The sequence below is a fragment of the Hyaena hyaena genome, unplaced genomic scaffold, assembly GCF_003009895.1.
Source record: "Hyaena hyaena isolate Hyena2069 unplaced genomic scaffold, ASM300989v1 scaffold_1095, whole genome shotgun sequence".
In the NCBI taxonomy this organism is placed as follows: Eukaryota; Metazoa; Chordata; class Mammalia; order Carnivora; family Hyaenidae; genus Hyaena; species Hyaena hyaena.
The window spans coordinates 415,480-438,042 of record NW_024081729.1 but is presented as its reverse complement, the minus strand read 5'-3'; the positions used below and the strand labels follow the sequence as shown (position 1 = coordinate 438,042).

The window sequence follows — 22,563 nt, the reverse complement described above, 5'->3', positions numbered from 1 at the left end:
TGGTTAACATAAAGAATTACTTTGAAGAGAAATAATTTAACATGTTTTAAGGATAGAAATGCTCAGACTGACCAATAAATAAAGCTTTATACTAGAATGTCTATCCATTTATTCAACAAATATTTATAAATATATACAAATATATATCTAAATATTGAACACATTTCCTATGCCAGTTATGGTTCTAAGAATTTGGGAGACTACAGTAAACAAAACAAGCAAACTTCCCTGTCCTTGTGGAGCTAATATTCTTGTTGGCGGAGACGTATAATAATCAAACAAAATATAGAATGTGCCAAATAGGATAAATAAATCAGGAAAGGAGGATGAATAATCTGACAGGAAAGGCTGAGTGCTGGTTTAAGGAATGGGAAAAAGAACCTCTACTAGATTCCATGGCCCTGCATCTGCTCAACTTTCTCTACTTTGTCTAACTCAAATCTAGCTTGCTGTATAGCATAACCCCTTTCTATCTTCCACTCTCCCATTTATTTGGCATCAGCACAACAGAGACCAAGTATTTGTCTGAAATTTGAACCAAGCTACTTAACTGAGGTCTCTAGCTTTGGTGAAACAATGATCCAGCTCAATATGAGATGTGAGAAACCAACACTACTGAGGTGACACCTGCCTTTATAACATGCTCCACCTCCTTCTTTTTTTATATATATATTTTTGTATTTATTTCTAGGAGAGAGAGAGACAGCGTGAGCAGGGGAGGATCAGAGAGAGAGGGAGATACAGACTCTGAAATTGACTCCAGGCTCCGAGCTGGCAGTCAGCACAGAGCCCAATGCGGGGCTCAAACTCACGAACCGCGAGATCATGACCTAACCGAAAGTCGGACACTTAACCGACTAAGCCACCTAGGCGCCCTGCTCCACCTCCTTCTTATCAAGCCTGCCTTTCTATTAGCCACTAAGGATCCAGGTTCTCCCCAACCTGCTAAGAAAGGTGAGGTTGAGTGTGGGTTATACTAGAGCATATGGGGCTAGGAGGTTTTGCTTTGCCTTGTAGGCTGTGGAGAGCAACAAAAGGTTTCATAGTTGAAAGGATATTTGGAGGGATACACCTAGCAGTAGGAAGAGAAGATTAGAGGTTATTATTTAAGAACAGGAGGTTTGAAGAGCAGCAGTGAAAATGAAAGGAAAATAAAACAACTTGAGTAAAGAACTATTTTTAAAAAAATTAAATAGGATACGGTAATGAATGGGTATAGGTAGTGACAGATAAACTATTCCAGGAGTAGAAATAGAAAATTGGGAGTAAATTGGGAAAGTTTTAAAAGAAGACAAGTTTGACCTGGGATGTGATGATTTCTGAATAATTTCATAGTGATATAAGGCATAGTGATATGCCTTGCTTAGATATAGGCATCTAAGTAAGCAGTTATAAATTAGTCTCAGAGCTCAGGTGAAAAGCTGGGGCTGGACATATGAAGGCAAGTGTTAACATCAGGAAGTTGGAATCAAAATAAACATTTTCTTGAGGGTTACCAGAAATGGGGGTGGGGAATAGAATGGGTGAAATAGGTAATGGAGATTAAGGAGCACACTTGTCCTGATGAGCACCAGGTGACAAATGGAATTGTTGAATCACGATATTGTACACTTGAAACTAATATAACACACTACATTCACTAACTGGAATTAAAATAAAAACAAACAAACAAATAAATAAATTTTATGGGTTCCCATTTCCTAAAAATAAACAAACAAACATATTCTCTGTATGGAAAAATAATACAAGAGTATCTGGGGCCTGGTTTTAGGAAACACTACTAGGTAAGAGACAAAAGATGGGGTATAGGGCACAGATTCCCACAGAGGAGTTTAGAGGAGAATTAAACACGGATCATTGGATTTGGCAAAGGCCACTGATTATCTGTCAAGGGGGTGGTGATGGGAGCCCATTTCTGTCTCATCCTCTATATTAAAAATAGACACAGACAGCAAATCTCTGAAACCAAAGCAAGTACTAGTATTTTGCAAGGCAACCCTCAGGCACCTTCCAAATGTCTACTAATTTAGAGGCATAATCAGGTTACTTTAAAAGGTGGCCCTGAGCAAGGCTCAGAGGCCAGTTGAGCATTTGTGAAGCAGCCTCCCGGCTCACTTGTGCTTTTGCACCCATACCTAAAGGGAGACCAGTGACTACAACCTGGAAACTCCTTCAGTGGGAATCCAGGTGGCCTGCCTTAAGGTCACTGCATTCACTGGTGTATCTTTGTGAATTTGGGTGGGTGGACTGGTTGACTGGTTGATTACAGAAAGTTTTCTCAAAAGACCCAGTGGAGAAATAAATACTGGACATCTGTGTCCCGGGACATGAGCATCTCAGATCCAGAAAAATTCTAACTCATGAACGAGATTCGTGATGCCAGGAGACAGTTATTACAGGCAGTACTGTGTGAAGTTGTCACAAAAGAACCATGATAAATAGATCAAAGCTTAATCCCAGTGGGCCCAGGCAAGGTGAGATGGCCAAGCAGGTCCAGGGAACAAAGTATACGGTTGAATGGAAAGATTAGAAGTGATTTGAAGAAAGATAAGCAAAGAGGCCTTGTGGTGACTTCTTAAGCAGTGCTCAAAGCTTCTGGCATAGACATCTCAGTATGCTTAAAGGACCCAACTCATAGCATATACTTTATCCTGTATTCAGAAGTTTAAAAAGTGGGAAAAAAAAAAACAAAATAAAGCCTTTCTTACTCAGTTTCCTTCCATATATGCTCCTTGTACTTTATACTTCCTTACTGAGGTGGCTTTCTTGTTTTACCTGTCCTCTGTTACTTCGAAATGTGGTACTCCCCCCACTTTTGAAGTGTTTCCTACCCCCCACTTTTGAAACTCTCCTAATACTGTTCAGCTTTCCCCCTCATGACAGGGGTCAGCTTCCCACAAGCCTTTGGCTGATTTCTAAATGCTGTTCTCGGCTCACGTCTTCCTGTGATGAAACTGAAACCAAGTGGTTACCAATGACAAGCAGCTGAGACACTCGTCTCTGGGCCAGGCATGCTCTCCACAAGAGCAGTTGAGAGGAAATGATATCCCATCATAAGTATCAGGATCACCACTTCAACATTAACGACATATGGGGCACCTCTATTAGAATACCACCCCTTGAGAAAGGACCCACTTTGGTACCTGTGCCACAACAGCAAGGCTAACTATCTGTGTCAAAAGCAGACTCCTACTTAGGTCACAAGCCAGACAACACTCTAAGTTGCTGGAAACCACAACATCACGCACAATAAATCATCTTTTTCTTTAGGGGACCCATTTCATGTTTCTGGTTGGCTTATTTGCCTGTTAACTTAAGGAATCTGAATGTTCTCAATTCAGAGCCTGGGTAGATATAGTCTCTCCTCTGCCTGTCTCAGCCTATGAACTATACTCAGTAATGTTCTGGAACATTATTTTCTCCTTTAGGCAAGTAAACAATATCGGACACAGGTAACTTCAACGCAGAACCAAGTGTTCAATAACTGACCAATGTATATGGTATTTCAAAAACTACTCAAATATATGTTTAAATGTAGCTGAGGATTAAAAAATAATAATAATAAAACTAACTGAGCACACACTTTTGCATTTCAGATCCAGAACTAAAGTGTCGCTTGCTCAGCCCACTTCTGCCTTCTCATGAACAACGAAATCTAGACAAAAGTCATGACTGCATGAGTGTTCTGTGGTTACACTGACTTTACAACCACAGGGCTCATCTGATTGTTCAGTAAAATGTGCTGTAAATAACAGTTTCTATAGTAGTTTAGTTAACAAAATTTCACTAATTTATAAAATTAATTTATAAAATTAACAAAGTTAACAAAACCCAAATTAAATAGACCATGTAAATATCTGATCAGTCTTTTTGACAATCTGTTTCTATAATACACAAGCCAATTATGAAAGGAGAAAATCTGTGGGTGTCCTAGAAGCTTACTGATAGGGAGCAGAAAGACTAAGAGCCACACAGCCAGCAAAAAGCAACATGACCCATTCTGAAGCATAGGATGTACAGGAGGGTAACACAGACATTCTCCTCCCCCTCAACCCTCCATTTGTACCTTCCTTTTAGTTACTTTTAATGAATTGCCTTGTTTCCTATTTTATCAAGCCATCCTAAGATTTCTTGTCTACTCTTTAATTTCTACAGCTTGGTCCTACATTCATCCTCACATTTAATTTTTTTTAATGTTTATTTACTTTTGAGAGAGAGAGAGAGACAAAGACATAGTGTGAGCGGGAGAGGGGCAGAGAGAGGGGAAAACATAGAATCCAAAGCAGGCTCCAGGTTCTGAGTTGTCAGCACAGAGCCTGATTCGGGGCTTGAACCCATGAACTGCAAGATCATGACCTGAGCTTAAGTCAGAGAGTTAACTGACTAAGCCACCCAGGTGCCCGGTCATCCTTGCATTTAAATCATAAACAGTCCCTGCCTCTAGCTCTCTCCATCTACTCTACTCCAATTTTCTATTCCAACCTGATCTACCTTCCTAAATCCCAGTTTCCATAATGGCACTCCTGTACTCAAAAATCTTCAAAGAATCCACATGTCTCTCAGCATAGACTTCTAATATTTGACTCTGGCTATTTCCAACATAAATGTTCTCAACCCAGATCATTCCTTTGCATATATATACTCTACAAAGATTTCCTTCTCTTCTGTCTTACTCCAACACTACTAGAAACAGAAACTGAGGCAAGATTATTTAGGGAGGTGCGATCCCAGGGCAAGAGTAGAGGAAAAGGAAAGTGAGACAGGAAAAGGTGGCAAGCAATGCAAGCATAACAACTGCTTCACAAGAAGCTTGAAGAATCTCAGTCAGTCACTCAGCAGGTCACCTGCTCAGCTACCCATGATGTCTCCAGACAAGCTGGTCAGACAGAGAAACTATGTTTCAAGTGAGTCTTTTAGAGGAAGAAACAGAATGAGTACTTTCCTGCCCAAATCCAGCTCCTGTTTCCCTTTGGCCAAAGTCAACTCCCCCACACTTCTGGAATGTGTGGGAGCAGCTCAGGAAGCCAGAGCCTATGTTTGACATATGATATTTCATATAAGTCTTAAAGCTATGGGAGGATCCAGAGACTCCAGGCTTGGAAGTAGCCAGTCTCACAGGGTAGAATGTCATGGACTACAGATTCTGTCAGGTGTGGCAGCAATAACTGAAGCTGAGCACATGGGTGGAAGAAATGAAGATCCTAGGAACACATGAGGCCAAGAGAATTTCAATATGCTCTCTCCCCATCTAGCCAAAGCCAAGTCCTTCCATAAAGTCTACCTAGTGATCATTGATTCCCTAAATTCCTTGTTTAGGTGCTTGATTACATATTGCTAGGTTGAGAAGGTTATTTAAAGGTGGTATGTGTGTGTATGTGTGTGTGTTTACACTCCTTGATTAAATTTTAAACTCACAAATTGCAGGTACCAAGCTTGAATTTCCATGTGTCCCCATTTCAACTGGCATAGTGTGGGGGCATAAATGGTATCCCATCAGTACCTGCTTAATGAGTAAAAGAGCAGAACAGCCAAGAGAACGGCAGCTCTGGGGGTCACATCAACCCGCATGAACAGCCTCTTTTCTTCTGGTTTCACCAATATAAAGTCTGAAGTTTGGAAGGAACTCTAATGGACACCTAAATCATTTCCTCATTGCCCTCTGTGCCTGCACATCACTTCCTGCACAGTGAAAGATTAAAATTACATACCTTCAAAAACTCCTTAGAAACAATGAGATCTTATTAAAAATTTAAAAAGGGGAAATGAACTCCTTACCCATCCAATAGCAAATTAGCTCAAAATGGGATCTTGTATTCATCACTCCAATATTTTTTTTTTTTTTGTGAACAAATACTGAATTTCAAAACCATGCAACATGCTAAGATGGTTAACACCATGGGCTCTAGAACCAGAGTTCTTGGTTCAAACCTTAACTCTACTCCCTTCTACCTCTATAACTTTGGGAGAGTTAGCTAATTTCTCTGCACTATAGTTTCCTCATAGATAAAATGAAGATAATAATAGCACCTATCCCAAAGGGGTTTTATGAAAATTAAAAGACTAGGCATCTATAATGCTGGAAAGACCCTTCCTCAAACATGGCGAGCTATATTTGTGTTTCCTTGGTTATGGGGCTTGGAAAGGAAAGACAGAATCAAACAAAATTATATACTGCTAAGGGATAGAATGAATTTAGGAACCAACTATTCTGACTTTCTCCTTTCATACTTTCCTTGATAGCTCTGACTCTAAGCATTATTGTAATTCCCTCCCCTACAACACTTGATTTGTATATAAATGATCTGGTTTGGTTGGTTGACTATGTGATTGTAAACTCTTTGAGGTCAGAGACTAATAGTAATTATCACATTGCTGATGAGGTACAAATGCACTGTTTTTAGTAAATAAAGGAGAAAAAGGAAGAGGAGGAAGGGTGAGAAGCCCAGCTTGAAGTTAAAAGGTAACTTAACTAGATCACATCTAGCTTACACTCCAAGGAAAGCATTTATTTAGTTGATAGAAAACTATGTGGTCCCACCCTACATACTGTTTGTTTGTTGTTTTTTTTTTTTTATTTCCTCATTCTTCTGCCACCTCAGGAGGTGTGGCTTATCATTTGGGACCCATCTTGCCTGTCCTATGTGCCCTATTACCTCTGCTTTTTATTTTCTCTGTTTCTCAGACACCTAACTGGGTCCTCACCACCTATTCTACTTCCTAGGTTCAAGAGTGCTCTAGAGAGAAGATTCAATACCCAACCAAACACATCCCCGCTTTTGTAGCAACTAACTTTTTGTTACTCCCACCCAAAGACCCAGAGCTTTCTCTTCCAAAGAAGGGGTTAAACCTGGGGTCACATCCTAGCCCCATTACTACTCTCTGTAGTTCCTCTTCCTCTTTGCCTCTCCCCTACAGCCTCTACTCAGTTAACTTTTTACAGATACAAACATAAAATTATAAATGTAATAGGAGGATGTTTCGATGTTCCACTTTTATAAAAAGAGATCATTCATTCAGTTCAGTTTGAGTTGACTTAATATGTCAACTGGACCACATCAGCCCCAGGAAAAAGTCATGGGCCCAAGTTTCATATAAGGTCTTTTTTATTTATTTATTTATTTATTTATTTAAATTCAAGGTAGTTAACATATAGTGTAATAATGATTTCAGGAGTAGAGTTCGGTGATTCTTCATTTACATTTATAACACCCAGTGCTATTCCAACTAGTGCCCTCCTTCTGCCCGTCACCCGTTTAGCCCATCCCACCACCCACTCCCCTCCAGCAACCCACAGTTTGTTCTCTGGATTTAAGAGTCTCTTATGGCTTGCTTCCCTCTCTGTTTTTGTCTTATTTTTTCCTCCCTTCCCCTATGTTCATCTATTGTGTTTCTTAAATTCCACATATGAGTGAAATCATATGATATTTGTCTTTCTCTGACAGACTTATTCACACAGAGGCATTTTATTTCAAGCACCCTCCAAGCTTTTTTGGGGGACTTGAACTCCATCAGATTCTGTACCTTCCCCTCAGTGATCAATTTCAACTTTCCATTGTGTGGGGATTTATAGGGTGGACTAGAAAAGGGAGGGAATTTTCCCTCCCCCAATATGACATTTGCCGCATGAGAGAAAACTTACAAGAGGGGCCCTCTGGAGAAAAGCTGTGATTCTCATGTACATCAAATCCATGTATCCTATGTGTATATGTATGTATGTGTGTATATTTAGTGATACCATTATGTAAATGAAAACTAACAAATAAGCCAAGTTCTTTTCCACAGAACTCTGATTCTCATTTGTTTGGAGCAATAATATACTTCGCCAATTGTGGTGATCCCATTCCTTCTTCCATGTAGATACTTTCCCAGTCTCCCTCACTACAAAAGGGGTCATATGACTCTATTCTGGCCAGTAGAAAATAATGGGAATTCTTCCTCAGGCCTTTGAAAAAGACTTTGCTTTCTGGTAAAAGAACCACATATTCAAAAGGAGCTTGCTGGTGACATATATTTTCCTTACTGCCTGGGTTGATGTTTGGAGCTGTAACAGCCATTCTGAAACCATGTTGTGAATATACAAAAATTAAAAACTGCTTGCGAATCAGACTCGAGCAAGGATAGATGGGAGCAAGTAAAAGGCCCCCATCTGAGAAAGCTAGAAAGAAAGCAGAAAGCATCTCTATTTTATATAATTAATCATAAAATTTGATCGCACTGAATAGGTAGTTCAAAATGGTCTTTCAATCAATAGGAACATATAATATCTGTAAGAGCAGATGTCCCGGGTATCCTTTGTGGATTTTACTCTTAAAGTCTTCAAAAGGATATAGGCATGCGCAATCACCACGAGCCAGTGAAACAGATGCATGGTAGTAATAAAGCACAGACATTTTGTCCTTAGAGTCCTAAGAAAGGCTTGGGATCAATATAGCCACAAAAGCACAGCTCTCAGGTAAGGTGGAATGTCTACACTTCTAAACTGTGCTATGTAGGAAATCCCCAAACTGCCTTATTGAAACAGTATAGCTTCTACGAGATAACAAGGCCCTCATCATGCTACTGATGCTGTTTCTTAACTTTGAAACTCTGAAACTACTGTTATGCTGGTGGGAAGTTGGTTTTCAAAAGTCCCACAAATGTTTGTCGCCTTGTCAGCGGAAGTGAGGCAGAGCAATAAGAACTATTTTAAGGACATGTGTTTAGGCTATTCGGATCTCCTGGAACAAAGCATATTTTTCTTCTTGACCTTTATTTATCTCAAAATAGATTCAATGCATAGCATATGAGCAATACAATGGGGATCGTAGTTTCAAAAAATATTAAAGCATGTCCACTTTTTGCATTTTCTCAAATGTGACCCCCTGTCAAAGAATCCATGACATTTGTCTAACTGGAAAGAATTTAGATAACTACAGCACAGTGGGGTGATGTGGGAAGAGATAAGCAAAACTGATGATTTGTTTTCTTCTAGAAGAGGTTAAGACACTGAATTCTAGATTGAATATAGATTAAATATACATTTAAATATGTTTGTTTAAATGTTAAGCATATCTGCTGCAAGGATAGATAATAGTTCTCAAACAGAACTATCTGAGACAATTTACAAAATTCCCAAGCACCATCATCAGAGAATCTGATTGAATAGAATCAAGATGATATTTGAGTTTGTAATCCTTCACAATTGATTCTGGTGATGAATCAGGTTGTGCCCTTAGGGCACAAAGCAACTATATTGTTTTATGATCTGGAGCTGCTGTAAATCCCTATAAGCATCTCCTATAAGATTTTGAGGACAAAAGTCTTCTAAGGAATGGAAGCAACTTGGCAGAGTGGCATAGATGCTATGAGGGAAAGCCTTGGGTCACAAATCATGAGATTCCACTAGAACTTCAGCTTTCCCAGAAGCAATAAGAAAGAAGTTTCTTCATCTCACCACCTCTGAAGAATACAAGGAAAGCAAGTAAAAGGAAGAAAGAAGAAAAGAGGGAGGCAGAGAGAGAGGGGGAAACAAAAAGAATGACTATTTTCACTATTTCTATTCACCATTCAACTAAATGTTCAGTACGTTGAAAAAAAAAGAGGATTGAAGAAAAACTAAAACACTATTATTATCTCTGTATGAGATGTTATTACCTAAAAAAATTTAATAGAATCAATTAATATGCAATTAGAACTTTAAAAATTCAGTAAAAATCACCAGATAAGCTAGCAATACAGAAAACCCCATTCATTTCTGCCATATGAACCATAGCCATTTGAAAATATCCAAAGAATGATTCTTCTCATAGTAGTAATAAAACTATAAAAGGTCTAGAAGTCAAAGAAATGTGTAAGACCTAAATGAAAGAAAATGAAGAACATTTAAAAAAGAAACTGAAATTATGAGAAGAGTCACCTCCTAGACAGGAGGACACATAGATACATAGATACACATTTTCTCCAGTGAAATTAAATGAAATGGAAAAATCAAGTAAGTTATGGTGTAGCTATACTATGGAGTTAAATAGTTAAAAGAAATTTAAAGATTAGAAGGAATTATAGAAGGGAACAGTTATATTATTGGAGTGATAAAGGCTTTCACAAAACCCCAAATCCACAGAAGACTAGATTGATGATACAACTATATAAAAGTGTAAACCTTGTGCATCAGTTTTTAAAAATCATAAAAACAAGACAAGCAACAAAAAGGAGAAAGTATCGGCAATATGGATATCAAAAGAAAAAATGCTTAATAATTAGAATATACGAGTATATGTGAATTAACAAGTGACAAACCATTTTCTTTAAATTGGAAAAAGATACAAATAATTACATTAAGAATAATAATTAGAACTAATATTCAGTAAGCTGTTAATATAAGCACTTTGCAGGTATTTTCTCATGAAATCTTCGTAACATTGCTCTGAGGCACAGAAAGACAAAGTAACCCACCCTTGGTCTGTTATTTACAAAATGTCAAATGAGAGCAAGTGGAGTAAGAGACAATCTTACTCCAAACTTCGCTCTTAATGACTACCTTTTTTAGGCAATGAGTACATGGAAATATGTTCAATCTTACTACCACCATAAAAATAAAAATTTAATCCCTGTTTTAATTTTCAGCTATCAGAGTGGCAAAAATTAAGTGAACTGATAATACCTAATTTTGATAGGACTGTGTGGAAACTGACACCCTGTTATACTTTGGAGGGGCATGATTTGCTGCATCCTGTTCATGGAGCAACTTGGCAGCATCTGTCAGAATAGAACCTGTGTATATCCTTCAAAGCAGATTTTCCACTTCTTTGGAATTTCCTGGTATAAACTGGTACAAGAATGTTCAGTGAAGGGGTGACTGGGTGCCTCAGTCGGTTAAGCATCTGACTTCTGCTTAGCATGGTCTCACTGTTCAAGCCCCACTTCGGGTAAACACTCTCTCTTCCTCTCTCTCTGCACCTCGTGGGATTCTCTCTCTCTCTGCCACTTGATCACTCACTCTTTCTCTCTCGTGAATGAATGAATAAATGAATGATAAATTTAAAAATTTACTCATTGTCTATAATGCCAAAATTTTTGAAATAAATTAAATGTCCATTGATAAGGGATTATTTAAATTATGGGGCAGCCACTCTGTGCAACATCAAGAAGGCATGACAAAGAATGTAGTAAATTTCTATGTTGCAGTCATGGGGAGGCAAGTTGCTCTCATATACTGCTAAAGGGGGTTAAATTGATATAACCTCCATGCAGGGCAATTTGGTAATATTGGTCGAGATTACAAAGACACCCGTCTGACCCAGAAATGTCACTCCCAGGAATTTATTCTATAATGTGCTCTCATATATATGAAATACTCTATATAAAAAGTTATGTATTACTACAATTTTCAAATAGGAAAATATTGAAAACAAACTAAATCAGTAGGTGACAGGTTTACTACATTATGAGAAATAATATATAATCCAATACTATCCAGAAAATATATTATAGAACTATATCACATAACGTACTGCTCTCACCATTAAAAGAAAGGCAATTAAGGAGCGCCTGGGTGTCTCAGTCAGTTATGTGACCAACTCTTGATTTCAGCTCAGGTTATGATCCAGGGTTGTGGGGATCAAGCCCCAAGTGGATTCTGAACTGAGCATAAAGCCTGCCTGCATAAGATTTGTTCTCATTCTCTCTCTTTCCCTCCCTCCCTCCCTCTCTTTCAATTTCTCTCTCTCTCTCTCTCTCTCTCTCTCTCTCTCTGTACCCTCCTCCCAGGCCCTCCCTCAGCTCTCCCATATATGCATGCTCTTTCTCTCTGTAAAGTAAAATCTTAGTTTGACAATAGTAAGGCCTCAGGTATCTTAAGAGCCTTTTTGACATATCAGAGTCTGCCTGGAGACTCCCTTTTGTCTTTACTTCCCCCAACTCCATAGTATACAATCAGTCTTTCTTCACCACCCCAGGGCAGTTCTTTCTGCCCACAGATCCTGTCCCAGTGCTTTAATAAAATCTCCTTTTTGCACCAAAAATAAATAAATAAATAATTTTTAAAATAACATTAAAAAAATAATAAAAGTGGGTTTTATCTGCTAACCTGGAACAATCTCCAGAAAATATTCAGCTTTTTAAAAAGTCATGTACAGGGGCACCTGTGGGGCTCAGTCATTCACACAGAGTCCTGACACAGAGGCTTTCTTTCCAGGAAGCAACTTTATTCTTGCCGGCACCGCTCAGTTGGGTTGGTGCCCAAAGAACTGAGCCCTGAATGCCACGCGGCATGTTTTTTAATATATTTTTTACTTCTTTGTCTCCCATATATGGTAACACACAAACATGCAGTCTGATTAAGTAATCTCATGTTACAAGGTTGTGAGGGATGTTGTCGCATATATGAATAGCAAGGTTGCCTTGAGACGTTCTTTTTTTTTTTCTTTCCTTAGGGAGGGGACCCTACCACAATTTAAGCTTTCAAGTCTTGATCTCAGCTCAGGTCATGATCTCAGGGTTGTGAGTTCAAGCCCCATGTTGGGCTCCATGCTAGCTGTGGAGCCTACGTTAAAATTTTTAAATTAAACTAAATTAAATTAAGGTACAAATAAATATGTATAACATACAATAAATTGGGGGGCTCTAATGTTATTTATTTTTGAGAGATAGAGCGTTCAAGAACAAGGGAGGTGCAGAGAGAGGGAGGGAGACAGAGGATCCCAAGCCGGCTCTGTGCTATAGAGCAGAGCCTAATGATGGGTTCAAACTCATGAACTGAACCATGAGATCATGACCTGAGCTGAAATCAGACGCTTCACCAGCTGATCCTCCCATGCGCCCCAGTACAACTGGTAATGCTGGTTGCCTCCAAGGAAGACTGCATGATTGAGACACAGAGGTAGGTGAGAAAATTTTCACTTTTTTTAATCCTCTGAATTTTTTAATATGTATATATTACTTATACAAAAAATACAAATTTTTAAAAATGAAGCAAGCTGCAGAACATATGAAATGTAAGCTCTATTAATATTTAAGAAACCAGATTTTGGGGCGCCTGGGTGGCTCAGTCGGTGAAGCGTCTGACTTTGGCTCAGGTCATGATCTCATGGTTTGTGGGTTCGAGTCCCGCGTCGGGCTCTGTGCTGACAGCTCAGAGCCTGGAGCCTCCTTCAGTTTCTGTGTCTCCCCTTCTCTCTGCCCCTCCCCTGTTCATGCTCTGTCTCTCTCTGTTTCTCACTAATAATAAATAAATGTTTAGAAAAAACAGATTTCATTATTTCCTTATGTATATATTCATGTACATATGTACATTGAAAAGGGCCCAACAATATTCTCACAGAAAAATAAAAAAGGAGAAAGAGGATTTTAAGCTTTCTTTAATCATTCATAATTCTCTGATACTATATAAATTTTTATGGAGAAAACAGATACACATATGTATACTTACACACACATATATATTCATGTATCCTTATATAAGAAATTTTTTTAAATTATCTTTCAGAAAAAAATGGATGGGAATAGAGATTCTGATTTCTTATTCCTCTTCTTTTAATTAATCTTAGTCATTTAACCTCTGAGGACCTCAGTTCCCTCATCTATAAAGTGAGAGGGTGGGATTCAGTGATGTCTAAGGTCATTCCTGCTTGACAATCTTAGAACTCATAACCCCCCAAAAATGGTAAATGAATTATTAGCCAATCATGGAGATATTAAGCAAGAGTATGACATGCTACTACCTTGGAGGGTAATTATGTTTTAAGACACAACTCCTGAAAACTGTCTTAGGAGATTTCATTCACAGGGATGAAACTGTAATGTAAGATTTCAGATGTAGATAAAAGTTTTCTTCAGAAACCCTTTCTGAAGCCCCTCCAGTCACTTGTTGGTCATAGAACTGGTCTCAGTTATACCTCAAAACATGATCTTGTATGAGGCATAAAACCTTCACAGTTCTGATCTGAACATATGAATCAAATAGTTTACTAGCGTTCTAGAATATCACACATGAGCAGTCTCCTTTCCTGACTTCCTTCTCTAGCTTTCAACTCAATCTTGTTGTTGTTGTTGGCCAATGCTGTAATCAATTTTCTCACTGAAGTCAGGAAATATATACAACTTAAGATCTTCCAAGCATGGATTTTTAAACTCTGCCCTAAATGAAAACTAGCTTAGCTCATTCTGTAGGTGTATTGTTATTCAAATACGGAAAGAATGTGGACATGCATGATTTTGAAAAGTAAGCTGTGCAGATCAAAAGTATCAAGTAGTTCATGGGTCAGATTTCAAAAACAGTAGAAAAGAGGGTAAGAAGTCATATCAAAAAGGACTTAGATATCCTTCTGGCTCACAGTCTCAAAACGGGTTTTTTCTGACATCACCATCAGTAGACTTTAGGCATAAGATATCCCAACTCACAAAGAAATACAAAACCTTGACCCTAAAAGTTGTGTAAGATGTTTATTTAGGTTCTAGTCCTACAGGAGCTAACTCTTCTATGTATGAATGCCAAGATCTGTGTAGAAGAATTGTAAAAGAAAGAGCACTGGTACCAATGTTAAAAGTACTGCATTCAGTGTGGTGCCTGGCTAGCTTTCTTGGTGGAGCATGCAACCCTTGATCTCAGGGTTGTGGGTTCAAGCCCACATTGGGTATAGGGATTAGTTAAAGATCGAATCTTTTTTTAAAACATTCTGCATTCAAGTTTTGGGTCTTACTCACTAGCCATGTGACCTTGGCCAAGGCACTCATTCTCTCAGGGCCTTAGTTTTTATTCTCCGGTTTTAATCCTCCAGGGTTTAAGCTCAGGTTTCTCTGCATTCCTTAAACATGGCCTCACACAGCATTAAACACTTTGCAGGAATTCAGCAAGTAACTCACTGATCAGTCCAATCCCATGAACTTCTTATGTTCTCATGGCTGGGACTTTTCTATGGGGCAAATCTAAAGGATTTAGGTGAAGTCTAGTTCATATTCCAACTATGTTCTCACCATGACACAGCGTAGGCATCAGGAGTTTAGTCCCTGGAGTTATAGTCCTGGGTTCAAATTCTGACTCAACACTTGCTAGCTCTCTGACCTTAGGCAAGTTATTACTTAACCTGTTTGAGCTTCTGTTTCTTCATCTATAAAAATACTGGCACTTGCTTTATATGGTTACTGTGAGAATTAAATCACATAATGCTTGTAATATATTCAAAGTGTGGTACATTAAAAAAGCTCAAAAACATTAATAATATTGTTGCTGCCCTTGGACTTTCATAGGCATACCCATCATTTATCTGGCTATAGGGACAAGAGTGCTTGCCATTAGCCTTCTCAATAAAGGTGTGTTATTTAAACAGTCTCTGAGCCAAGTCCTAAACATTCTTGGTGAGTGTTCCTTATAAAGCCTAAGTTCCAATTGTACCTATCTATGTCTTCCAGGAGCATTTGCAACACAATTTTGTTATGCTAAATGTATTAATTAGTACCTGAGTAAAAGCATGAAACTAAGCATGTAATTTCTTTTATTCCAATTGCTGTTCTCCTTCAAATCCCAACTTAGATGCTACCCCTTCTATAAAGCCTACCCTCATTTCCTTGCCTTGATTCTTCATGCCCTGAAGTTACTCACTCCGTCTTCTCTGCTCAATATATTTCTGTTTATCAATTGTGCAACTATTCTGTGTATATTTATATTTGTTTCCTCTTCTAGAGTGCAAGTGCCTCAAGGTTGGGTTGTAGTCTTGCTTATCTTTTACCCCCAAAATATCACCACAATTCTTAAAACACACTTATAAAGTGTTTGTGGCATAGACTAGAGATAAAATGAATTGAATTATGAGGTTCTACTTCAGAAATGTTTGGAAACTTATCCTCAAAACATGTAGAAAATAGCCCAGAGAAAAAGTAGAAAAAAAAGAAATATAGGGGCAAGACTAGGAAGTTGCTACATATATAGTCTAGCAGAAGGTTCTGAGTTCATAAATCAATTCATGTCCTATTTCTTCCACTTCTCTGACCACATAGCTACTTATGAGAGGTCAAGGAAATATGGAAAAAACACTAGGCTAGAAATTTAGAGACTTGGATTTAATCCCAACTATCCCATGAATTGCCTGTGTTACTTCCTGTCTCTAAATCTGCTGGACATAATGATTCATAAGATCCCTTCAAACTCTCTTTCCACACAGGCACATCTGGGTCCAGTGTCATTAACCTCTTCCTACAGCTAAAAAATTTGAGACACATACTACAACCAATACATTCCAGAATCTTACAGCAACTGGCTGACATAGTTAAGGGTGGAACATGGATGGAAAGACTGTCTGGAGCCCAGCCTTGCAGAGGCACCCACACCTAGTGGCACAAGGGAATTATAGAGAGAATAAAATCTTCTCTGTCTTTTGCCAAGAACAGGATGTTCCCTCACCTATGGGAACCAACTGAGTGTGTAGTGTTGGCAGTGAGCACAACCACAGCTCCTGGGTTCCAACTAGATATTCAGGGATGTCTTAATCAATGTCCTCGCCAGGCACCTGGGGACAGAAATTGCTCAAACTCTAACTATGAAAACAAGAGTCTTGTCTAGGTCATTTGGTGCTGTAATCATTAGAGTATCATCTGAGTCTGACAACTAGATTCAGGACCAAGTCCAGAGCTGAGAATTTGGCCATTGACTTCAGACACCCCCATCCTAATAGATGGCTTTGAAACCTTAAAAGAGAATAGTCTAAAAGGGTAGATTTTATGTACACATTTTAGACTAGGAAATCTATTCAGCTTCTTAGAAGACAAGATAAGAATTATGAATCATAACTTAATTTAACAATAAACAATTGTAATGTGAGAAGTTTCACCTTACTCAATAGTTTGAGTTTTTGAGGAGTCTGGAAGAATTTCTGTGCTGCATATACATATAATTATTATTGATATAATTCACATACCATAAAAATGTGCCTTTTAAATGTATACACACAATTCAGGGGCACCTGGGTGGCTCAGTCAGTTGAGTGTTCAAGTTCTGCTCAGGTCATGATCTTGCTGTTCATGAGCTCAAGCCCTGTGTCAGGCTCTGTGCTGATAGGTTGGAGCCTGGATCCTGCTTCAGATTCTGTGTCTTCCCCTCTCTCTGCCCCTCCCATGCTCATGCTGTGTCTCTGTCTCTCAATAAATAAAACGTTAAAAAAATTTTTAAGTAAGTAAAGTATACACAATTCAGTGGTTTCTTTAAAAAATTTCAAAAGGTTTGCAACTATCACTACTATCTAATTTTAGAACACTTTTGTCACCCAAGAAAGAAACCCCACACCCACTGGCAGTTACTTCCAGCCCCTTCCCTTCAGTCCCTGGCAACCATTAATCTATTTTCTGTCTATGGATTTGCCTATTCTGTACATTCCGTACAAATAGGTCCATACAAATGAGGTCTTTTGTGTCTAGCTTCTCTGATATTTTCTCCCTCTGCAACTTTAGACCACAGAATCTAACAAGAAAGGAGAAACCTATCTTAAAGACATCATCTTTCTTTCCAAAATTCCTAAAGATATCATATAAAATTCTTATATAACCCATGGACAGGACACTGATCTAGCCTGTCTCTAGCCCATACAAAGTGACGCTGCTCAAAGTTCCCAGATTGATTAAGTTCCTAGGTTGATTAAGTTCCCAGGTTGATTAAGTTCCTAGGTTGATTAAGTTCCCAGGTTGATTAAGACCTGGCCTAAATTTAAAGATCTCCTCTAAGACTGAGCATGAGAGCAAGGGAAATTCCAGGGTTTCAGAGGTCCCTGAATCCAAACCCTGGCACAGTCACTCCCTAGATCTAGGGTGAACTTGAGTTATTTATTTAACCTCTCTGCTTTCATTTTCCTCAACTGCAAAATGAGCATAACAACATTATCGTCTTTGTGAGGTTGTTAGAGAATGAAAAAAACATATCTAGAAAGTACCTAATGTCTGGCATATGGGGGCCTTCAAATTATTATTACTACTTCTTCTACTACTGTCTCCTTATAAGTGCTTTTCTTTATCACCCATGACAAAAGTGTTTTTCAAAACTCAGAATTATATTGGTCATGGTCTCTGCCCTCAAGGAAATGGCATACAATCTAAGATTGTATTACAAATACAATGGACTATTATTTAGCCATTAAAAAGAATGAAATCTTTGCAGCCACATAGATGGATCTAGAGGGTATAATGCTAAGTTAAATAAAGACAGATACCATATGATTTCACTTATAGATGGAATTTAAGAAACAAATGAACAAAGGGAAAGGGAGACAAACCAAAAACCAGACTCTTAAATACAGAGAGCAAATGATGGAGGGATGGCTGATGGAGATTAAGAATACATTTACCATGCTGAGCACTGAGTACTATTTAGAATTGTTGAATCACTATAGTGTACACCTGAAACTAATAGAACTCTGTACATTAACAACACTGGAATGAAAATTTTTAAAAATAAAAGATTGTATGTCCCTATTGTACTTTAATCCTACCACTTAGTGTTGGAGATGCATTGGATGAAGAGTATTCTGTGTTATTTGTGCGTGTTTCATCTACACTGCTAGACTGGGAACTTGTGTCAACTCGACTCTTGCAAGAAACAGATGCCAAGACAAAATTAGTCACACAGGAGATTTCTTAGGAGAAATGCCCATGAAAAAAATTAAAAGAAGAAGCAACCAGCTTAAGTGGGAAGAGTCTTCAGACCATGATGCAGACCTGGCCCTTGGGAAAGAAAAGGAGAAAGGAAAGGGTGAGGGGAGGGTCAGACTGCAGTGCCACTTTGGGAAAAAAAAAAAAAAGTCTAAGCAAGGCTGGCTGGGAATCCGGCCAGCTGTCAGTCTGTCTCTAATACCCCTAATCTCTTGTCAGAGAAGGCCAGGGAGAGTGAGGCTTGGTGGTACAAAAGCAGGGGCTGATCCACAGGTGCTGCAGCTAGAGACTGCACCAACTCTACCCCTTATAGCAGGTTGTCAGGAATGTCAGTTTGAGCAGCACACCCCACAACCTCTACAGAACCCCTGAAGGTAATAACCATTGGTATCCTTACTTACATTTAGTACGTTCTCAGTAATTGTTTGGTGTAAGCTGAATAAATGATGGTTTTCAGCCACCAGCAGGAAGAATAACCCATTTACTCAATGCAGGTGGATTCGATTTCACAATTCCTCAAGAAGGGAAATGTTTTCCATCATTTGAACTAAATGACAAGACCTAGAAAATACTCCTGTGGCACAGGCGATCCTGATGCACAAACAAAAAAGGGGTGGGGTGCTGAGGCAACGAACTGACAGCAATAAAAAGAATCAGGCAAAAGTGACTCTGAGCCCTGAATTTAACCTATCATTAATTTGATTAGCCACTTAATTTCACTTGTATAGACACAGCCACAGGATGGAGCAATCTGCAGAGGGTGTGGCCTCCAAGGTAGAAACAAGATGGCAGATAAAGTACTTCTGAAACAGACAACAAAGCAGAGAAAGCCTCAGGATCTCAGGGCGGTGAGGAGATTTTAATCATGGAGGGTACACTTGCTTAAAGCACCCAGCAACTGGAAAGCAGGTCACCACAGCACGCACAGGAGTCTTGAAAAGGATAACTCCAGTTTTCAAAGAATTAAAATAGATGGGGTGAGGCAAGAGGGAAAAAATGAGTCACAAATCTGTAGGTAAAATGAGATCTCTGAGCTGATGATCACAAATAAAGGAAGGCAGAGAGAGGAGCAATGTTCTTTTGGGTTCATTTCTCACTTTCCTAAATGAGCAGAAATCTACTTCCATTTAAAGATTACATATCGGAGCACCTGGGTGGCTGAGTCGGTTAAGTGTCCAACTTTGGCTCAGGTCATGATCTCACAGTTCATGAGTTCGAGCCCTGCATCAGGCTCTGGGGTCTGTGCTGACAGCTCAGAGCCTGAACCTGCTTCGAATTCTGTGTCTGCCCCTCCCTCACTTTCACTCTGTCTCTCTCAAAAATAAATAAGCATTTTTAAAAAAGAATATTTGTTTAAAAGATAAGTAAAGATTACATAATGATGAATCCCTATATTATATACCCAAAACTAATATAACACTGTGTTAACTAACTGGAATTAAAATAAAAACCTAATAAATAAGTTTTCCATTAATAAATACAAAAAGTAATAAATACTATATATTGAGCACCTGCTATGCACAGAATGAAAGAAGCAAAATTTCAAGAACAGTCTCAGGCACAACAAACATTTCTGAGCACCTCCCTTGTGCCAGGTATATGCTAGGCTCTGAGGAAAATCATTCCCAATTACTGCCCTAAGTTCTGCCAAAGAGACAGACTTACAATACAATGAGAACACAACATCATTGTGAATCAGGCAATGATAGAATTAAGTGCTATGAGCACTCTGAGTAGGGCAACCCTATAACTTGTTACCCAAGCCAGGACACTTTGAGAGTAAGGGGGGGTATTAGCAATAACTACATTGGTACAACAGGCATAAAGTGGGATGTTCCTGGGCAAACAGGTTGAATGTCATCCTATCTGCAAGGAAAAAGAATGGGGAGAAAAACACTGGGAGGAGAATGGGTGAGAAAAAAAGAAACACCAGAATGAAGAGGATAAATCGTTAAAGAGGAAAGGAATGAGAATTGGGTAAGTCAGAGGAAGAAGAAGAAATAGCTCAAAGAAGCCATCAGAACTTAAAGATTGAGGTATCCCGGCACTTCTCTCCTGAGAGCCACCGCGTAGGTCAGGCCCGCCTAGGAGCAAACGAGGCCCCTCAGAGCTCCACCTAGTTCACAGGATAATATCCCACAGCAAAACTTGGAGTCAGCAATGGCTAAACCCCAGGTGGTTGTAGCTCCTGTATTGATGTCCAAGCTGTCTGTGAACGCTCCTGAATTTTACCCATCAGGTTATTCTTCTAATTATACAGAATCCTATGAAGATGGTTGTGAGGATTATCCCACTCTCTCAGAATATGTTCAGGATTTTTTGAATCATCTTACAGAGCAGCCTGGCAGTTTTGAAACTGAAATTGAACAGTTTGCAGAGACCCTGAATGACTGGGTTATAAGAGATGATGCTTTGCAAGAACTTGTAGAACTCATCTATCAACAGGCCACATCTATCCCAAATTTCTCTCACATGGGAGCTCGCCTGTGTAATTACCTGTCCCATCATCTGACAATTAGTCCACAGAGTGGCAACTTTCGCCAGTTGCTGCTTCAAAGGTGTCGGACTGAATATGAAGTTAAAGATCAAGCTGCAAAGGGGGATGAAGTGACTCGAAAACGATTCCATGCATTTGTACTCTTCTTGGGAGAACTTTATCTTAACTTGGAGATCAAGGGAACAAATGGACAGGTTACAAGAGCAGATATTCTTCAGGTTGGTCTGCGGGAGTTGCTGAATGCCCTGTTTTCCAATCCTATGGATGACAACTTAATTTGTGCAGTAAAATTACTGAAGTTGACAGGGTCAGTTTTGGAAGATGCCTGGAAGGAAAAAGGAAAGACTGATACGGAAGAAATTATTCAGAGAATTGAAAATGTGGTTCTAGATGCAAATTGCAGCAGGGACGTGAAACAGATGCTCTTGAAGCTTGTAGAACTCCGGTCAAGTAACTGGGGTAGAGTCCACGCAACTTCAACATACAGAGAAGCAACACCTGAAAATGATCCTAATTATTTTATGAATGAACCAACATTTTATACCTCTGATGGTGTTCCTTTCACTGTAGCTGATCCAGATTATCAAGAGAAATATCAAGAGTTACTTGAAAGAGAAGATTTTTTTCCAGGTTATGAAGAAAATGGGACAGATTTATCAGGGGCTGGTGATCCATACTTGGATGATATTGATGATGAGATGGACCCAGAGATAGAAGAAGCTTATGAAAAGTTTTGTTTGGAATCAGAGCGTAAGCGAAAACAGTAAAGCTAAATTTCATCGTGTCAGTTTTATAAAGCAGTTTAGGTTATGGTGATTTAGCAGAACACAGGAAAGCAGGAAAATGTGTCACACTTATACCAAATTAAGGATGTTGAGTTATGTTACTAATGTATGCAACTTTAATTTTGTTTAACACTATCTGCCAAAATAAACTTTATTCTCTATAACTTAAAATGTGTATATATATATATATAATAGTTTATTATGTACAGTTAATTCCACTGTTTTGGCTGCAATAAAATCGATTTTGAAATTAAAAAATAAATAAATAAATAAAGATTGAGGTATCCCGAAAATAAACCCACTTAAGTTTCCTGTAGAGAAACTAAGAGGGAGTGGCTAGGAGAAAACCAATATTTGCTGAACAGTTACAGTGTGCTAAGTACTATGCCAAGTATTTAAAATGAATTATCTTATTTATCCCAACCTAAAAGATGGTATAATTATTCTCAGTTTATAGATGAAGATACTGAGGCTTAGTGAGGTTAAGTGACAGAGTTGAGATTGGAACCCTTGTCTGTGAACTCCAGAGTCTATACACATAAAATCTGTAGCAGAATGAACATCTGTGGCTTCTAACATCTGGGCCAGTACTACTTTTATTGCGCTATTCAGGGCAAGTTTTTACTGGGTTTGGATAGTGTTCACCCAAAACTCATGTCTGCCTGAACCTGAGAA

General features: G+C 38.7%; 1 protein-coding gene across 1 annotated transcript; it reads left to right on the top strand.

Moving 5' to 3' along the window:
* Positions 1-20,659: 20,659 nt before the first annotated feature.
* On the top strand, positions 20,660-22,039 carry LOC120224043 (polyadenylate-binding protein-interacting protein 1-like). The gene has a single exon (XM_039222272.1). The coding sequence runs from the start codon at positions 20,767-20,769 to the stop codon at positions 21,868-21,870; it is 1,104 nt and encodes a 367-aa protein (XP_039078203.1). The 5' UTR covers positions 20,660-20,766; the 3' UTR covers positions 21,871-22,039.
* Positions 22,040-22,563: the final 524 nt, after the last annotated feature.